The sequence below is a fragment of the Ascaphus truei genome, chromosome 1 (genome assembly GCF_040206685.1).
Source record: "Ascaphus truei isolate aAscTru1 chromosome 1, aAscTru1.hap1, whole genome shotgun sequence".
Taxonomy (NCBI): domain Eukaryota; kingdom Metazoa; phylum Chordata; class Amphibia; order Anura; family Ascaphidae; genus Ascaphus; species Ascaphus truei.
The window spans coordinates 364,536,014-364,554,371 of NC_134483.1; the positions used below are offsets into that span (position 1 = coordinate 364,536,014).

Genomic DNA, 18,358 nt, shown 5'->3' on the forward strand with positions numbered 1-18,358 from the left:
GGGATGATGACCTTCACCACCACAACACTCTGTGCCACCTAATCGACTAGTACCAAGAATTGACCCTTTGCCAACTATTGCTTGTGACCTTCTCACAGCTTTCCCAAGTCAGATTATGAGGACGGGTCATGTGCACCACACCATTATCATCTACCTTGTCCATTTCTGCCTCTATCAGTCCCTCAGCCATCCCAGCCATAGAATTATGTTAAGGACGTAGTTGCTTTTGAATGAGACGTGCATTACAAAATGCAGTTCTTACATAAAAAGATGCTTGCAAGTCCAAGCTACAGTACCATCTGCAAACATTCAGATAATAGGCAGTCTTCTATTGTATACATCAGTGATTCCCAACCTTTTTTGTTTGGAGGAACCCTTGAAGTATTTAGAAAAAAATCTCAGGGATCCCCTATCTGGCTGACACATATTAGGTTCGAAAGCGGTAAATCACAAAATTTCACACCTCACGAGCCCCCTCTATTTCCCATACTCTACCCATGTATTTATCTCCCCTGCGTCTCACTCTTACTCCATCTTTTCCTCACTCCCTCCCTCCCCCCTCTCTATTCTCTCTCGCCCCTACCTTCCATCAGTCAATTACCCCACTCTAACTCCATTCCCCCTACAAAATACTTACCAAAAAAAACCACCCCTCTTAATACATATAACCCCACCCCGCAATACATTTTAAAAATGTATTGGCGGGGGCATTTTTAATAAGATCCCCTACCGCTCCAATACATTTTAAAAAGACCCCCACCGCCCAAATACATTTAAAAAAAAACATCAGGTTCCCCCCGCATCAGCCCCCTCTATTTCCCACCCTCTACCCATGTATTTCTCTCCCCTCTGTCTAACTCTCTCCCCCCTTCCCGCCTTTCATGTATTTCTCCCCTGCGTCTCACTCTTACTCCCTCTTTTCACTCACTATCTCCCCCACCCCTTCTCTATTCTCACTTGCCCCTACCTTCCGTCAATTACCCCACTCACTCATTCCCCCCCACAAAATACATACCAAAAAACCCACCCCGCAATACATATTAAAAAAGCCCCTGCCAATACATTTTAATTAAAAAGATCCCCACCGCCCCAATACATTTTAAAAAGACCCCCACCATCCTCTCTTCCCAACCCCCCCAGGAGCACACAAGCAGCAGCCGGACTGCTAGCGCACGCTCCTAGGGAGGATGGAGGAGGAGAGCCAGGATAGCCGTCTCAGGCCGCAGTGAGTGCCGGCGGCAAGGCGGAACCCCTGGAACTGCTCCGCGGAACACCAGGGTTACGCAGAACCCTGGTTGGGAGTCACTGGTATACATTATAGGGGGATTTGTTTGTTACACTGTGGAATCCAATGGTTACTTTGGCAACAATGTAATTATTACCATAGCTATACGAGTAAACAGCTTCCCACCATCTGAGAATGAATCAGTTGATAGGCAGCTATTAGATAAACAACATATGTAATTTGACTATTGCACATATTAGTGACCACTCAGCATGAGGAGACTAATATATATTTTTCACGCTATAAAATCTACCAATCACTGCATTATATGTTGCAGAAATAAAACTACTGTACAATCCAATCCTCACCCAAACCCAAACTTCTCAGACATTTTTCAAGCAGTTTCTATACGGTTTATACCACATAAATCTTACATTTATTTTGTGTCCCTCAAGCGTGCACCATAAGGGAACCACCTGGAGCACGAAGACCATAAAATAATCAAATGTTTAGCCCAAGTACTGTAGGTTTGGTTGTTTCACCGTGTGCTGATCCAGACATAACATTTCTCACTTTGAGATTGTCCTTTTAATTAACATGATGTTCTGAGATTTGCCTTGTGTAAGTATAATGTTCATCTATTAATTTGCTGGATCACTAGAATATAATGAAGCCGAGAGTGGCTATGCTTCTAAAAGCAAACAGCATGTGTTGATGGGGTGCAGAAAGGGGAAAATAACGAGCCCTATGGATATTGGTTAATTGCCAGGTCAGTAACGATGAGTTGGGGCGTTATAATATTTATAAGGAACATCAAACCATTAGTTTGTACAACTAACGAAAAGGAAGCGTAGCTCCCCCAAAATGTGGTTTCAGGCTTCTGCCACCTTGGTAAAGGTGAAAATTTAAAAAAACGTTGTGCAGCATTGTTGCCTGATGCGACAGCCCCATCAAAATATTTTAGTGCGTTGCTAATGAAAATGCCATGACGGGGCATTTGGGCTGATTTGTGCGGAACAAGGATGGCCACCACTTCAAGTGCCTATTTATATACTTATTGACATCTTTTTCAGATTAGTGAACCATGCTCTTGTCCACACTGGGGATATTAATATGGCACGTACGCCCTGGCAGCTCATCTTTTGTAGAGTCTTCTGTATTAAGGGGATCGGTGGAAATACATGAATTAGGGGAAACCGCCAATCCATGGACAGAGCATCTACTCCTGAAGCCTCTGTCTCTGTGTAAAGAGAGATGGTACTTAGTGTGTATTGTTGCCACGATATCTAGTGACTATTTCCCCCTTCTGTTGATCTGCTCGAAAATCCCTTGATCCAGAGACCATTCTTATTTTTTAAAGGTGCAACTGGTTTGAGCCAGGAGGCAACCGGAAGCCTAGGGGATGGGACGACCCCATAGGTGGAAGCCTTTTGACCTTCTGTACTGCAGTAGGCTCCAGACATAGCGGTTGGAGGATTTTTCAATGCTGCTACTGCTGAAAAAGGCAAACTGAGTGGCATGTGAATACAATGCTTTCCAGAACACTGATCGGCTGAACAGAATCTTGATTTTAACATTTGTGTTTTATTAAATGTTATTATGACATGTAATTCCTTTATATCTTTTTACTAAGATGCAACATACTACTATATATCTCGGAAATCTGTGAGAGGAAGATCAGAGCTTGCTGATTACTACTTCCAACACAAAAAGGACTACTTTCACTAAGTGTGCGTCTGAATAAGCGCAAAATTCACAGTATTTATTATATTGTGATCACAACAACTGTTTCTCTTTCTTTTTTCAATGTAATAGTCCACGCGCCATCAGAATGTCCAACTTTTCACCGCTTTGGTCGTATACAAGTCACTCAACTAGGTTGATGGCAAAAGGGGAGAAGAGCGATAGGGTGGTAGTTAAAAAGAGAGACTGGGTCAAGAGACGGTTTCTTTAGAATGGGCGTGATGAGTGCATGTTTAAAAAAAGATGACAATGTGAGGGAGCACACAAACAATGAAAAAAGATGTGCGCTCTGCAATGAATGTGAGGGAGGTAAGAAAGATAAAAAAAAAATGTGAGTTAGGGTGGGGCTTTATGTGCCAGAGAGTGAGCAGAAATGTGAGGAATAGGATCAAGGGGGCAGTTATAGGAGGAGATTAGCATGGAGACCTTATCCTCAGTCACAGGAGAAAATGAGCGGAGAGTGGAGCTTGACATGATGTCGTCCTGTCTGATTGACAATCATGCGGAAGTAGGTAGCGAGTTCTCAGGCCGTGAGGGTAGAAAGGGGTGCAGGTGGCGTTGGGCAGATAAGGGAGTTAAAGATGGCAAATAGGCGTCAAGGGTTAGAGGACAGAGTTTGTCCGAGTGAAGAAAAGTAGATTTGCTTGACAAGGGAAAGGGAAGTGTTCTAGGACGAGAGTATGAGTATATAGTGGAACAAATTTGCTTTAGAGTGGTATTTCCTCCAGTAACATTCCACAGTGCGTGAGCACTTTTGGAGGTACTGGATAAAGGGTGTGCGTCATGGTTGTGGATTAAATTGTTGGGGGCAATGTGTGGTGGGAGGAGCCTGACGAAGCATGCTGTTGCAAAATGCGTTGAGGACACGTGATGCTGTTCCAGTGTGGATACAAAAAGGGAGAGAAAAGATCCCTAAATGATGCACTCTACTCTATCAAAATAATACATTTTTATTTAAATTCGGTAAACATTAGAAGTGATTAAAACCTAAAGGGATGTGCTATGGGAAATCCGGTATATAGATTTCTATGTTTGTCGAATGGCATAGGTGATTAACCCCAGAATAGCCAAACATGCTGGGTGTATCTTGCTATAAATGCAAGGTGTAAAAATTACACCCAAGCCTAAATACAGTGTGTATACAGTTGCTGAGATAGACCCCTGTGGGGTTGTAGCCTGAATATCAGGTGATCCTCCTGAACGTAACACTATATGCTTTAATGATAGTGCCAGGTATCAATAGCTTGGCATTAAATGTATAGCAATATCAGTGGTAATCAAGGTGTTAAATGGTGTACCAGCGTGCAGTAAGTGACACTCTAGTATAACTATATGGGCTCAGTGACATCCCAGCCTATGAAGAACCCCAGTGATCTATCAATTGATCTTTATAGGGGTATATATTGCCGGATCTCCTCACAGTAACCTGTTGCATCTGCAATTTTTCATACACTCGTAATTGCTGACATTTAACCCAGTGCTCACTCGTTATACCTCACATTCACCGCAGGACATATACACCCTTATGCAACTGTCTCTAGCTAGTGAGATCCACATCAGTGGCCCACATCATAGTTAAATCTGTTTAGCTGTACTACGGCAGACAAGGAGCAAACACCTATGTGTTTGTCGCACACCCGACGTCACTGTGACGTCACCCCGACACGCGTTTCGTTCCTGAGGGATGGAACTTCTTCGGGGGTGGGAGGTTCCCTGCAGAGGCCTGCTTTTTAAAGCCTGCGGTTGCCATGGTAATATACTGGCGTCATCAGGTAGGAGTGAACCTCTCCCTCCATATGATGCAACCCGGCAAGCTGTACTTAATGTGATATCCAAATTGCCTCTTACCAGGGAATACCTTCTATTCTAAAAACAAGGCAAGTCCTAAATTAAAAATGAAAATTTACAGACAATGACTTGTGTTATTGTTTTACTGCTATTGTATTTGGCTTAATGTCCTAATAACATCATAGCCAGTATACACATCGTGATACAAATGTAATGCTGGGTGTGTTATACCTATTATAGAGCATATGATCAAGGTACCACATTAAACCTATATGAGATCTGTAATAGATCTATTTTACCTCACATCATAGGTTAATGTCTTTTACCATTGTCATGAAAACACGACACTATTGATGTTACTATAAAAACGCAGAGTAATTAAAGTCCTCATTTAACCCATTCGGGGATTGTGTTCCCAGGTTAAAGATCCACCTTGCCTCCCTTCTTAGCAGGGCATTATCAATGTCCCCTCCGCGAAGTCCCAAAGAGACATGTTCAATACCCTGAAATTGAACAAATGTTGTGTCCCCTTGGTGTGACAAATTTATGTGTCATGCTAAAGCTGTATCCACACTATTCCTAATAGTGCTGGCATGCTCTAATATGCGGCGATGCAGTTGGCGTGACGTTTTGCCAACATACATCAAGCCACATTTACAGGTTGCTAGGTAAACAACACCACAGAAATCTTTAATTGTATATATTTTTGAACCATTCACATTCTGAAAAGTTTTTTGGGTGTTAATAAAACTGCAAGCCCCCCATTTAAAAGGTACCGTTTGTAGTGTTAGTTAGCCATGTTGTCATTGTCGGTGTTTTATAATGGCTATGTACCAGGGAATCAGACAGATTTTTAGATCTCCTATACATAATGGAGGGGGTGTCAGAAAGCACTTTCCTGTATATTTCGTCCTCTAAGAGGATATGCCAGTGCTTATTGATCACTCTTTTAATTTCCCTCCACTGTTTACTGTACGTGCCAATAATTCTAATTGGACTTGGTTGGTTATCTCTTTTTTACCATACAGTAAAGTATTTCTGTCTGATTGTTTGGCGCGTTTATACGCTTTATTAATGCAGCTTTTGCTGTAACCCATATTCAGGAATTTTTTGCTCATTACCTCAGATTGCTTCTCAAAATCTTTTATGGTGGAACAGTTTCTTTTTACTCCTAAAAATTGTCCCACAGGGATTCTCTCAATTTGAGGTTTTGGGTGGTGGCTTGTGAACAGTAGTAGATTATTGGTGGCTGTGGTTTTGGTATGAACCATGGATTGCAGTAACCCTTGTTCATCTTTGAAAATTTCCAGGTCCAGAAAAGTTATTCTGTTCTGGTTAATTTCGCTGGTAAGTCGCAAGTTGTGGTCATTCTGGCTCATAATCTTCACAAAGTTGTTAAACTCTTCCACTGTTCCACTCCACAGACAGCACGTCGTCAATGTAGTGAGACCACAGTTCGATGTGCTGTGTATGTGTGTGCATGTCTTGGATGAAAACTTTGGTCTCCTCCCACCATCCAAGGTAAATATTGGCATACGTTGGTGCACATGTCGTGCCCATCGCCGTCCCTTGTAGTTGGTGGTAAAAAGTATCTTTGAACAGAAAATAATTATGTTTCAAGACGAAATTGAGGAGTTAGAGTATAAATTCATTATGTTTTAAATACTCAGAACTTCTAGCTCTTAGGAAATATGACACAGCTCCAATCCCCACTGGATGTTGTATACTAGTATACAGAGATTCTACATCTAATGATGCTAGAAATGTATTTTTAGAAATCTGTATACCATCTATTTTCCTCAAGATATCAGTGGTATCTATCGTGTAGGAGGGGAGAATGGTCACATATGGTATCAGGACTTGATCTAAGTAAGTACTAGCATGTTCATTAAGAGACTAAATCCCGGAAACTATCGGTCTTCCTGGGGGATTCTTTGCGTTTTTGTGGAGTTTCGGTATGCTATAGAATGTGGCTACTTTTGGCTTCTCAACCAACATGTATTTAAATTCCAGCTGTAATATCACTTTATTATCTAGGCCTTCCTGTAAGATTTTCCAAAGGTCTTTGAAGTAGGTGATAGTTGGATCATGTGGTAGTACTTCATAACAGCTTTTATCACTCAATAGCCTGACATTCTCTGAAACAAATCTTTCTTCTTCCAAAATAACAATGTTTCCCCCTTTATCAGAGGGTTTGATTATGATCCCCTTTAGTTCTTTTAAGGCATTTTTTTATTTTTTTGTCATTTTTGCCTGTCCCCCCCCCCCCGTGAGGACATTATTTGTAAATTCCTGGTTACTAATTTGAGAAACATACTGATATTAGTATCTGAGCTAATTGATGGTGTAAATCGACTTTTCGGTTTGAGGGTAGTGAAGGGGCCAAGGCCCGGTACTTTGTTGTTATCATCCTCTAGGGACATGAGGGTTCTTAAGTATTCGCAATCTTGATCATCTGCTAGTTCCAGAAATTCCTGGGGTAGGGTCAGTTTTTCCCTTTTATGGAATTTCTTTGGAGCTAGTTTCCGGCCAAAGAGGTTCATATCTTTGACCCAATTAAACACATCAAGATTACACGATGGAGTAAATGACAGGCCTTTTTTAAGAACCTGTTCTTGTCGGGGTGTGAGGGTGGTAGTTTTTAAATGAATCACTTGTAGTTCATGTTGATCTTTTATTGGGGCTGGCAAATTTTACCGAATTTAAATAAAAATGTATTATTTTGATTAACAGAGTAGAGTGCATCATTTAGGGATCTTTTCTCTCCCTTTTGTATACATGCTTTATTGTCCCTGATAGCACCTCTATAGAAAGTAAAATATTCTTAGCTGAGCAGGACATTTTCCTCCCCCTTTGTTCCAGTGTGGACACACATTGGCTGGGGCCGAGACCAGGAAGTGTCAGCAGAGGATCCACACTACCAAGTGAAGGTGCAGTACGGACAGTTACATCAGTGCCGTCCTTGGCATCCCACTACTCCAATTCCATGGTCAGTGTCTCCCCCCCACTGTCTGTGGTACATTTTTTATCTTTAATTTTCTTGTGTCATATTGTCATCTATCATTCATGTGGCATATGTAGCAATATGGGTTTTATAGTTAGCTATTGATTCACATATGTTGGTTTCACTAGCTTCATTTGTCACCTAGGTGACTGTTTATATTTTGTTTTAGATTGTTTATTTTACCAGTCAGGTTCAGTGAACCTGCCATAAATATTAATACTATATTTATACTGACCCCCGGTGCGCTGTGTGCATATTTATTATTATTTTTGGGACAGATCGTGCATATCATTGTTCCATTTGGAAAATATATTGTACTGGAGTCTTCTTTGATTGAATAGAGCCCAAGGTAGTGCCTCTACGGAAACCACCATGCCCCCAAGAGTGTCCTATTGAAATGTTCTGTGGATTTACTAGGCACATTTCTGGATGAGTATTGCCCTTCACCACACCAATGTTTTCCTCTAACGTAACGGTATATCTTGATTAACTACCCTCTTGTTTGACAAGTGGTCTTGGTCCCATAAAAGATCTGGACTCTTGAAAGGAGCCTTTGAACGCTAGACTATTTCGTGAATCTGGGTCTTCTATCCTGAGGTAGGAAGGTTCCTTTCCCTCCTGTGACTGGTAATTATGGCTTCCAGTTCTGGATCAAAAAGGGGTTTAACTAGATGAGGTATAGAAATCAATTTTTTTTTTTTGAGGATTAATCTGTGGCCCAGGGTATCAACCAAAAGGTCTCTGCATGTGGCTACAGATAGTGTGCAAGATCTGGCAAGTGGCTTAGTTGTGTCGAAAGAGGCATAGCAGTGAAAATCCAGAGACTGATATAATAGTGCAATCCTTCAGAATCTTTTGGTGGGATATCCCTAAATGGTGCTGCCTCTTCTAAGGAGAAGGTTGTCCTTCTTGTGAGTCTGGAAACTGCAGAGTCTACCCTGGGTGGGTTTTCCCCACTCTTCTTTGTCCTCTAACTCAGGGGTGCGCAAAGTGGGGGGCACAAGATTTTTATGGGTGGGGGGGGGCGGGGGGAAGACATGGCAGTTGCAGAGGCCCTGCGCTCTTACCACAAGGCATTTAAATTAATGCCGGGGGATAACATGAGGCCTCTACCACATCCCTTTACCTTGTCTTCGGCCACACGTCTCCATGGCAATGATGCCGTGGGTCACGTGACACCGTGGCATCATTTTACACCGGAGACAAGGCAAGGGGGATGAGGGGGCACGAGAATGGGGGAGGGGGTGCAGCAGGGAAAGCACCCCTGCTCTAACTTAAAAGGATACATCTTGTTGAATGTATTAGTTGTGCCATTTTTCCTATCTTGGTACTTCCATTGTCTAAGTATCAAATCTTTCTTCCAGTAATCCACGGGTAGACACCAGATTAAACCTGGAATTTTCTCCTCAGGTATTCTCATCAGATGAAGAGTGGAGATAAAGATAAAAAGCATATTCTCGCTCTGATTCTGGTCCAGAAAATTCTGACTGCACTTCATAAACCCTCGTATGCCTGGGTCGGTTTACTGAAGTTTGAAAAGCTTCTCCCAGGGCCTTCTTGAAGGATTCTACCGTGGATGTTTTCAATCAGCTAAAAAAAATAAAATGGAGATATTTGATCTGCTGCTTCCCGATACAGGTTTGGCATAGCTTGCCTGGGTGGCCAAAAACCAGCCTCTCACTACAGCCCTTGCAATTTAAATGCTTGGATTTCGGAGCACATTTTTGATCAGACTACAGGATCTTCAGCTGAAGACTCTGCCTTACTGCCACAACAGGAGAAAGAGTTCCGGTTAGAAAATCAGAGAGAAAAGCGTAGAGCACAGCAATGTATTGCCCGTCTATTTTCCTTCCAGTATCTCCATTACATAGTACATGTAGTTCTGCCTTTATGCCCTCGTGGCTAGGAATTTCCTGGATTCCTTGGAGTCTGACATCCAGCGCATGGCGGTGACGTAATTGAGGCGGAAGTGGCTAGGGAGATTGAAAGGAGAAAGCCGCAAAAGGCCCCCCCTTCCCCTTGTGACTACGTCAGGCCGACCCGAGATGAATGAGGACCAGATCAGCCTGCAGTGGCATTTTGTGGGGCCAGTGCAAAAAAGATAAAACACTTGGTCTAATACGAAAGACTCCCAAGGCCCTGGCTGCACCGTATGGAGAGGGGTGGGGGGGGGGGGGGGGGGGAAGGGAGAAAGAGGATGGAACCCAGTTATCTTTATGCACAGAAGGGTTTTGGTCAACAGAAACTTCAAACATTAATATGCATCCATCATATGATGGCAACCAGATTCCTCTATGATGCCTACACCACCACGTTATGTCCTTATCCCCTCCACAAAACCAAGAGATTCGGTTAAATTCCCACAGGTAAAATAATCTGACCGTCAATTTGATTTACAAATATTGTAGCCATTAATCCCTTGAGTACTTGTAATGTACTAAATGCATTACTCTTAACCTCTAAGGCAAGGGTGCGCAAACTGGGGGGTGCGAGATTTTCCAGGGGTAGGATGTGGCGGTTACAGATATCCCGCGCTATTCCCCAAGGCATTTAAACTAAATGACAGGGTACCACGCAAGGCCTCTAACTCACCTTGGCTTCCAGCGACGCATAGTCATGGCAACGTGACATCACATGACCCCGCGGTGTCCTTTGTGGAGCCAAGGTAATGGGGGGGGGGGGGTCGCAAGCAGGGGGGACCACATACAGGGGGGAAATTTGGCACACCCCTGGTCTAAGCGTAACATCGGAATGTGGCAAAAAGTTATTTGTAGAAACTCTCAATTTGGAACAGCCAAAGAACAAAAAAAGTCACATACTTGAAATTTAATGGAGCAGTGTTCGGATGCAGCGTGCCCTGCGTTTGACTGTGATCGGGTCTGTACAGAGGATTCAGATAGTCCAGACGCTGCTTCCACAAATAAGACCATAGTGAATAGGTCCGCTCTTGAATTCTGGTAAAAATGAGTATATATTTTAATCAACAATATATTCTTCCGATTATAACCAGACATTAAATACAGTTATGGTGGGTAAAATAAATAAATAATACATTTAAAAAAAGAAAAGAAAAAAAAAAAAAGAAGGGACAAAACCCTCCACCATACAATAAATAAAAATACCACTTGTGGAACATTTGCGGGTCTCAAAAAGGTCTGCAACCCTGTCTTTCCCCAAACAGTGCACTGCAACCAGGAATTCTGGGTAATGACATGCAAATGAGCCCAGCGTGTCACTACTTCATATCCATTTTAACATGGAACCCTAGAAGCTTATGCCGGACTTATTACACAGAAGTAAAGCATGAGACACTGCTCATTTGTACGGTATATCATTACCCAGAATCCCTGGCTGCAGAGCATTCTTTGCCAAGAGACAATGGGGAAAGATCGGGTTGTAGACCAGTCTGAGACATGCAAATGAACCACAAGTATTTTTATTTGCAGATTATAAAAACTATAAGGGACTTCATAGATTAACTATACATCTTGTCCACTATGTTTAAAAAAAATAAAATAAAAAAAATCATCATGTCAATTTGGGAAAGAGAATGATCAGATTTTTTTCCCAGTTCATTTTAATGGATTCTCCTGGTTCCACAGGAAAATTTAGCCAGTACGGTATTGTACACCTCGGCACGCTTGAAATATTTATATCTGAAGTTTTGAAAGCTCTGTACAACTCCAGGTACACAATATGTCATGAATCTGCATTTTTTACACGACCCATTGTGTGAATAAATGCTACATGAAACGGACCTGCTGGTTCTCCGCAGCATTGCCATGCTTACTGCACTAGCTCTTACCACACCCTCCAACACATTTAATGCAGTAACAGTACTTCCACCATCTCTGCTACATTCAATATAGGCCCTCCTACACCCCACTAAATGTAATGCAATAGCCCTCCTCCTATCTCTACTACACCCAAAGCCGTTAACCTCAGCTCACCCTCCTATGCACCAGCTGTCTTCATCTTATCTGCTACTCCAGGTGTACTAGTTTATCTTTCAGTCTCTGCTAAATAGCTAAATTTTTCATCTGTGAGATGCCAAACTTAGCACAATCATTCCATTGTATAAAAAGTACTATTACTTCTCTCTACACAAAAGTAGATGACATAATAATTGGGCAGGGATTTCCTTGTATGTACCGCTTGTTCCCATGAACAAGGTTGCATTAACAGCTTCGAGACAAGGCGTTCAGAAAAAACAGGACCCTTTTTATTCATCATATCTCGCAGCAAAATCTCATTTTTCATGAAAAATGCTAGCAGCTATGCAGTAGGTCTATCACAGCAGATTATTGCATTTAAGAATTGTTTGATTCGCTAATAAATATTCTTTGGAATTGGCGACAGCGTGTTGCCCTCATCAGTGCATAGTTACAGAATGGTGCTTGGCGTAGAGCAGGGGTGGGGAACCTTTTTTCTGCCAAGGGCCATTTGGATATTTATAACATCATTCGCGGGCCATACAAAATCATCAACTTAAAAATTAGCCTGCTATATTTGGTCAAACATTTAATTAACTTACCCCTAATGTGATGGCTGGAACTGCTTCTCTTTGGTGAGGCGTGTGATGTTAGCTGGTATTGATGATGTTGCTACTCGCAACTGGTTTTCCAGGTTTGGGTGGGTGACTGACTGACTACTTGGGTGACTGACTACTTGGGTGACTGACTACTTGGGTGACTGACACATGGGTGACTGACACATGGGTGACTGACTGACTGACACATGGGTGGTGGGTGACTATGACTGTTGGTTGGTGTCTGTATTCTCTCTCTCACACACACACACAAATTGGAGCAGGGGGGGCGGGGGGAAATCACACAGTCTCAGACCCTCTCACTCATACACTCACTCACTTTCAGACACTCTCTAAACAAGAATGACAATCAACTGCAAGAAGTGGCAATTTCAGATGCATGAGGGACGGTCTGATAGCTTACATCACATGGAGTCATTTTACGGGGCACAGATCATTGGGGTGGGGGGGGGGTGTCTGCAAAAGTTAATCATACAACATGTATTGAAGTCAAGGAGACCAATGATGCTGGGATTAGGCGCAGGCCTGGTGGTGTCCCAGGGCCCTCCTGCCCTTCCCCTGTCAGGGCCCTGCATAGCTCCCACTCATCTTACACTGCGGCACTGCGGAGCAGGTGCCCTCCTCCTCAGCTGCTGCCCGGTGTGGGGAGGAGGAGGAGAGGCGGTAGTGAGGTGTCTCTCCCTCCGCAGACTCGTTCTTCTATCCCCCAAGCCTCTTATACCCCCTCCCCCCCCCCCGTCCCCCAAGCCCCACTCCTCTTATACCCTCTCCCCCCCGGAGCGCTGCTTATCCACGCCGCCCTGGTGATACTCAGGTCCTTCATCACCTCAGGCGGCTGCTGCCACACACACACACAGTGCGACCGTGCCACACACACACACACAGTGCGACCGTGCCCCACACACACACACAGTGCGACCGTGCCCCACACACACACACAGTGCGACCGTGCCCCACACACACACACAGTGCGACCGTGCCCCACACACACACACAGTGCGACCGTGCCCCACACACACACACAGTGCGACCGTGCCCCACACACACACACAGTGCGACCGTGCCCCACACACACACACAGTGCGACCGTGCCCCACACACACACACAGTGCGACCGTGCCACACACACACACACAGTGCGACCGTGCCCCACACACACACACAGTGCGACCGTGCCCCACACACACACACAGTGCGACCGTGCCCCACACACACACACAGTGCGACCGTGCCCCACACACACACACAGTGCGACCGTGCCCCACACACACACACAGTGCGACCGTGCCCCACACACACACACAGTGCGACCGTGCCCCACACACACACACAGTGCGACCGTGCCCCACACACACACACAGTGCGACCGTGCCCCACACACACACAGTGCGACCGTGCCCCACACACACACACACACACAGTGCGACCGTGCCCCACACACACACACAGTGCGACCGTGCCCCACACACACACACAGTGCGACCGTGCCCCACACACACACACAGTGCGACCGTGCCCCACACACACACACACACACAGTGCGACCGTGCCCCACACACACACACACAGTGCGACCGTGCCCCACACACACACAGTGCGACCGTGCCCCACACACACACACAGTGCGACCGTGCCCCACACACACACACAGTGCGACCGTGCCCCACACACACACACAGTGCGACCGTGCCCCACACACACACACAGTGCGACCGTGCCACACACACACACACAGTGCGACCGTGCCACACACACACACACAGTGCGACCGTGCCACACACACACACACAGTGCGACCGTGCCACACACACACACACACAGTGCGACCGTGCCACACACACACACAGTGCGACCGTGCCACACACACACACAGTGCGACCGTGCCACACACACACACACAGTGCGACCGTGCCACACACACACACACACAGTGCGACCGTGCCACACACACACACACAGTGCGACCGTGCCACACACACACACACAGTGCGACCGTGCCACACACACACACACAGTGCGACCGTGCCACACACACACACACAGTGCGACCGTGCCACACACACACACACAGTGCGACCGTGCCACACACACACACAGTGCGACCGTGCCACACACACACACACAGTGCGACCGTGCCACACACACACACACAGTGCGACCGTGCCACACACACACACACAGTGCGACCGTGCCACACACACACACAGTGCGACCGTGCCACACACACACACACAGTGCGACCGTGCCACACACACACACACACAGTGCGACCGTGCCACACACACACACACAGTGCGACCGTGCCACACACACACACACAGTGCGACCGTGCCACACACACACACACAGTGCGACCGTGCCACACACACACACACAGTGCGACCGTGCCACACACACACACACAGTGCGACCGTGCCACACACACACACACAGTGCGACCGTGCCACACACACACAGTGCGACCGTGCCACACACACACACAGTGCGACCGTGCCACACACACACACAGTGCGACCGTGCCCCACACACACACACAGTGCGACCGTGCCCCACACACACACACAGTGCGACCGTGCCCCACACACACACACAGTGCGACCGTGCCCCACACACACACACAGTGCGACCGTGCCCCACACACACACACAGTGCGACCGTGCCCCACACACACACACAGTGCGACCGTGCCCCACACACACACACAGTGCGACCGTGCCCCACACACACACACAGTGCGACCGTGCCCCACACACACACACAGTGCGACCGTGCCCCACACACACACACAGTGCGACCGTGCCCCACACACACACACAGTGCGACCGTGCCCCACACACACACACAGTGCGACCGTGCCCCACACACACACACACACACACACACAGTGCGACCGTGCCCCACACACACACACACAGTGCGACCGTGCCCCACACACACACACAGTGCGACCGTGCCCCACACACACACACAGTGCGACCGTGCCCCACACACACACACAGTGCGACCGTGCCCCACACACACACACAGTGCGACCGTGCCCCACACACACACACAGTGCGACCGTGCCACACACACACAGTGCGACCATGCCACACACACACACAGTGCGACCGTGCCACACACACACACAGTGCGACCGTGCCACACACACACACACAGTGCGACCGTGCCACACACACACACACAGTGCGACCGTGCCACACACACACACAGTGCGACCGTGCCACACACACACACACAGTGCGACCGTGCCACACACACACACACAGTGCGACCGTGCCACACACACACACACAGTGCGACCGTGCCACACACACACACACACAGTGCGACCGTGCCACACACACACACACACAGTGCGACCGTGCCACACACACACACACAGTGCGACCGTGCCACACACACACACACAGTGCGACCGTGCCACACACACACACAGTGCGACCGTGCCACACACACACAGTGTGACCGTGCCACACACACACACAGTGTGACCGTGCCACACACACACAGTGTGACCGTGCCACACACACACAGTGTGACCGTGCCACACACACAGTGTGACCGTGCCACACACACACAGTGTGACCGTGCCACACACACACAGTGTGACCGTGCCACACACACACAGTGTGACCGTGCCACACACACAGTGTGACCGTGCCACACACACAGTGTGACCGTGCCACACACACAGTGTGACCGTGCCACACACAGACAGTGTGACCGTGCCACACACAGACAGTGTGACCGTGCCACACACACAGACAGTGTGACCGTGCCACACACACAGACAGTGTGACCGTGCCACACACACACAGTGTGACCGTGCCACACACACACACACAGTGTGACCGTGCCACACACACACACACACAGTGTGACCGTGCCACACACACACACACAGTGTGACCGTGCCCCACACACACACACAGTGTGACCGTGCCACACACACACACACAGTGTGACCGTGCCACACACAGACAGTGTGACCGTGCCACACACAGACAGTGTGACCGTGCCACACACAGACAGTGTGACCGTGCCACACACAGACAGTGTGACCGTGCCACACACAGACAGTGTGACCGTGCCACACACAGACAGTGTGACCGTGCCACACACAGACAGTGTGACCGTGCCACACACAGACAGTGTGACCGTGCCACACACAGACAGTGTGACCGTGCCACACACAGACAGTGTGACCGTGCCACACACAGACAGTGTGACCGTGCCACACACAGACAGTGTGACCGTGCCACACACAGACAGTGTGACCGTGCCACACACAGACAGTGTGACCGTGCCACACACAGACAGTGTGACCGTGCCACACACAGACAGTGTGACCGTGCCACACACAGACAGTGTGACCGTGCCACACACAGACAGTGTGACCGTGCCACACACAGACAGTGTGACCGTGCCACACACAGACAGTGTGACCGTGCCACACACACAGTGTGACCGTGCCACACACACAGTGTGACCGTGCCACACACACAGTGTGACCGTGCCACACACACAGTGTGACCGTGCCACACACACACACACACACACACACACACACACACACACACAATAAGCCCACCTCTGCAAACACACACAAAACTAAGGCCTCTCCCCCCTTGGGGTGGGTAAGATGCCTGGGAAGGGGTATAAGGGGGCATGTGGGTTACCTGTGGCCCGTGGATGGGCTGCTGGAGCAGCATAGGTAGCCAGTGCAGCTGAGAGACTGGCAGGCCCGCGGAGCCTAAAGGGAGGGACAGAGGGGCGGAGCCTAAGGAGCCCGGCATTACTGGAGGAGAGAAGGGAGGGGGGCAGTGCTGAGGGAATGGGAGGCCCGGCTTGCACCCTCCATGTAGGAAGAGGCGGGCCAAAGAAAAAAATCTTGGCAGAGTGACAGCACAGGCAGCCAATCAGGAGAGGGGGAGGTTTTTTTTGTATTTTTTTTTTTTTTTTAAACCATTCTTGCTTCCCGGGGGCCGGACCAAATGATTTCTCGGGCCTTACACGACCCGCACGTTCCCCACCCCTGGCGTAGAAGCACGTTAAAAAGTGCTCAATACATAGCAAGAATTATGGTCCAAAACACTTACATAAAATGTATCCTGATAAAAGATGGCTGCTAGGACTGAAAAAATTAACTTGTCAAATTGATCCACGGGTACTTTCATGCATAGTCTGGGGTAGCGGTCATCCGTGCACTGTTTGCACAGGAAACAAGGAGTGGAAGCTCTGGTGTGGAGTCAAGATGACACAGGGGCAAATCGCTCGCCAGACAGGCATTTCTGTAGCGACGGGGAATGCCATCGTCAAGACAGACTTCCGATTGAACTGTCTGAAGCAACGTACTAGACCTATTTCTCGTTTAATGAACATGAACCTAATGCAGTGTATCTGGTACTTGTTGACATACTGTAACAGACATCAACTTAGTCAGTCAGTCGATTGTCTACATTATGCTTCTTATAGTGTTAAACTACATAACAGACCTACAATTGTGCACATTTTCATGGGAATTGAGCGAGAAATATATAAGATATAATGAAAGAGGAGGCACCTTTTTTTCCTGAACACAGTATGTTTATATAAACACACCAACGCAGTTGGAAAATAATAAAAACCGTATCAAAAGCTTTATTCTGAATCTCACCTCATTTCGCTTCTCTCTTTCTGGCAGTTGCATAGGAAGTTACCATACTGGGAGGAGTATATGTGATGCTGAATATGGACCAGGAACCTTTCATTAAACTCAAACGCACAAGGGAACTGTTCCATGAGCTGCCAAACACACTCGATAAACTGATCCATCACTGGTGAGACTTCCTTTGGGTCACCCTCCAGATTCCCGTACCTGAAATGCAAGTTTCTCAGAATTGTTAAACGTATGATATAATGGTAATATTGTAATAGAATTCTGTTGATTAAAAAAAAAAAATATATATATATTTTTTTTTTTTAAAGAATGGATTCTTCCAAATTTATGGCACATTAGGTCTGTCATCATTACAAATCTACTATATATTTCTCAAACAGTCATATG

The 18,358-nt window shown here is 46.8% G+C and overlaps 1 protein-coding gene and 1 long non-coding RNA gene across 2 annotated transcripts in view; both read right to left on the minus strand.

Moving 5' to 3' along the window:
- Positions 1-18,358, minus strand: part of LOC142500086 (uncharacterized) — a 297,348-nt gene that overhangs the window by 13,112 nt on the left and 265,878 nt on the right. The gene's annotated exons all lie outside the window — the stretch shown is intronic.
- The window catches only part of MTMR7 (myotubularin related protein 7), a 78,720-nt gene that overhangs the window by 13,112 nt on the left and 47,250 nt on the right, over positions 1-18,358 (minus strand). The window contains exons 11-12 of the mRNA XM_075610039.1: positions 17,969-18,169; positions 10,580-10,714 (exon numbers count right to left, since the gene is read on the minus strand). Coding sequence (XP_075466154.1) covers positions 10,580-10,714; positions 17,969-18,169 — 336 coding nt within the window. The remainder of the gene's footprint in view (positions 1-10,579; positions 10,715-17,968; positions 18,170-18,358) is intronic.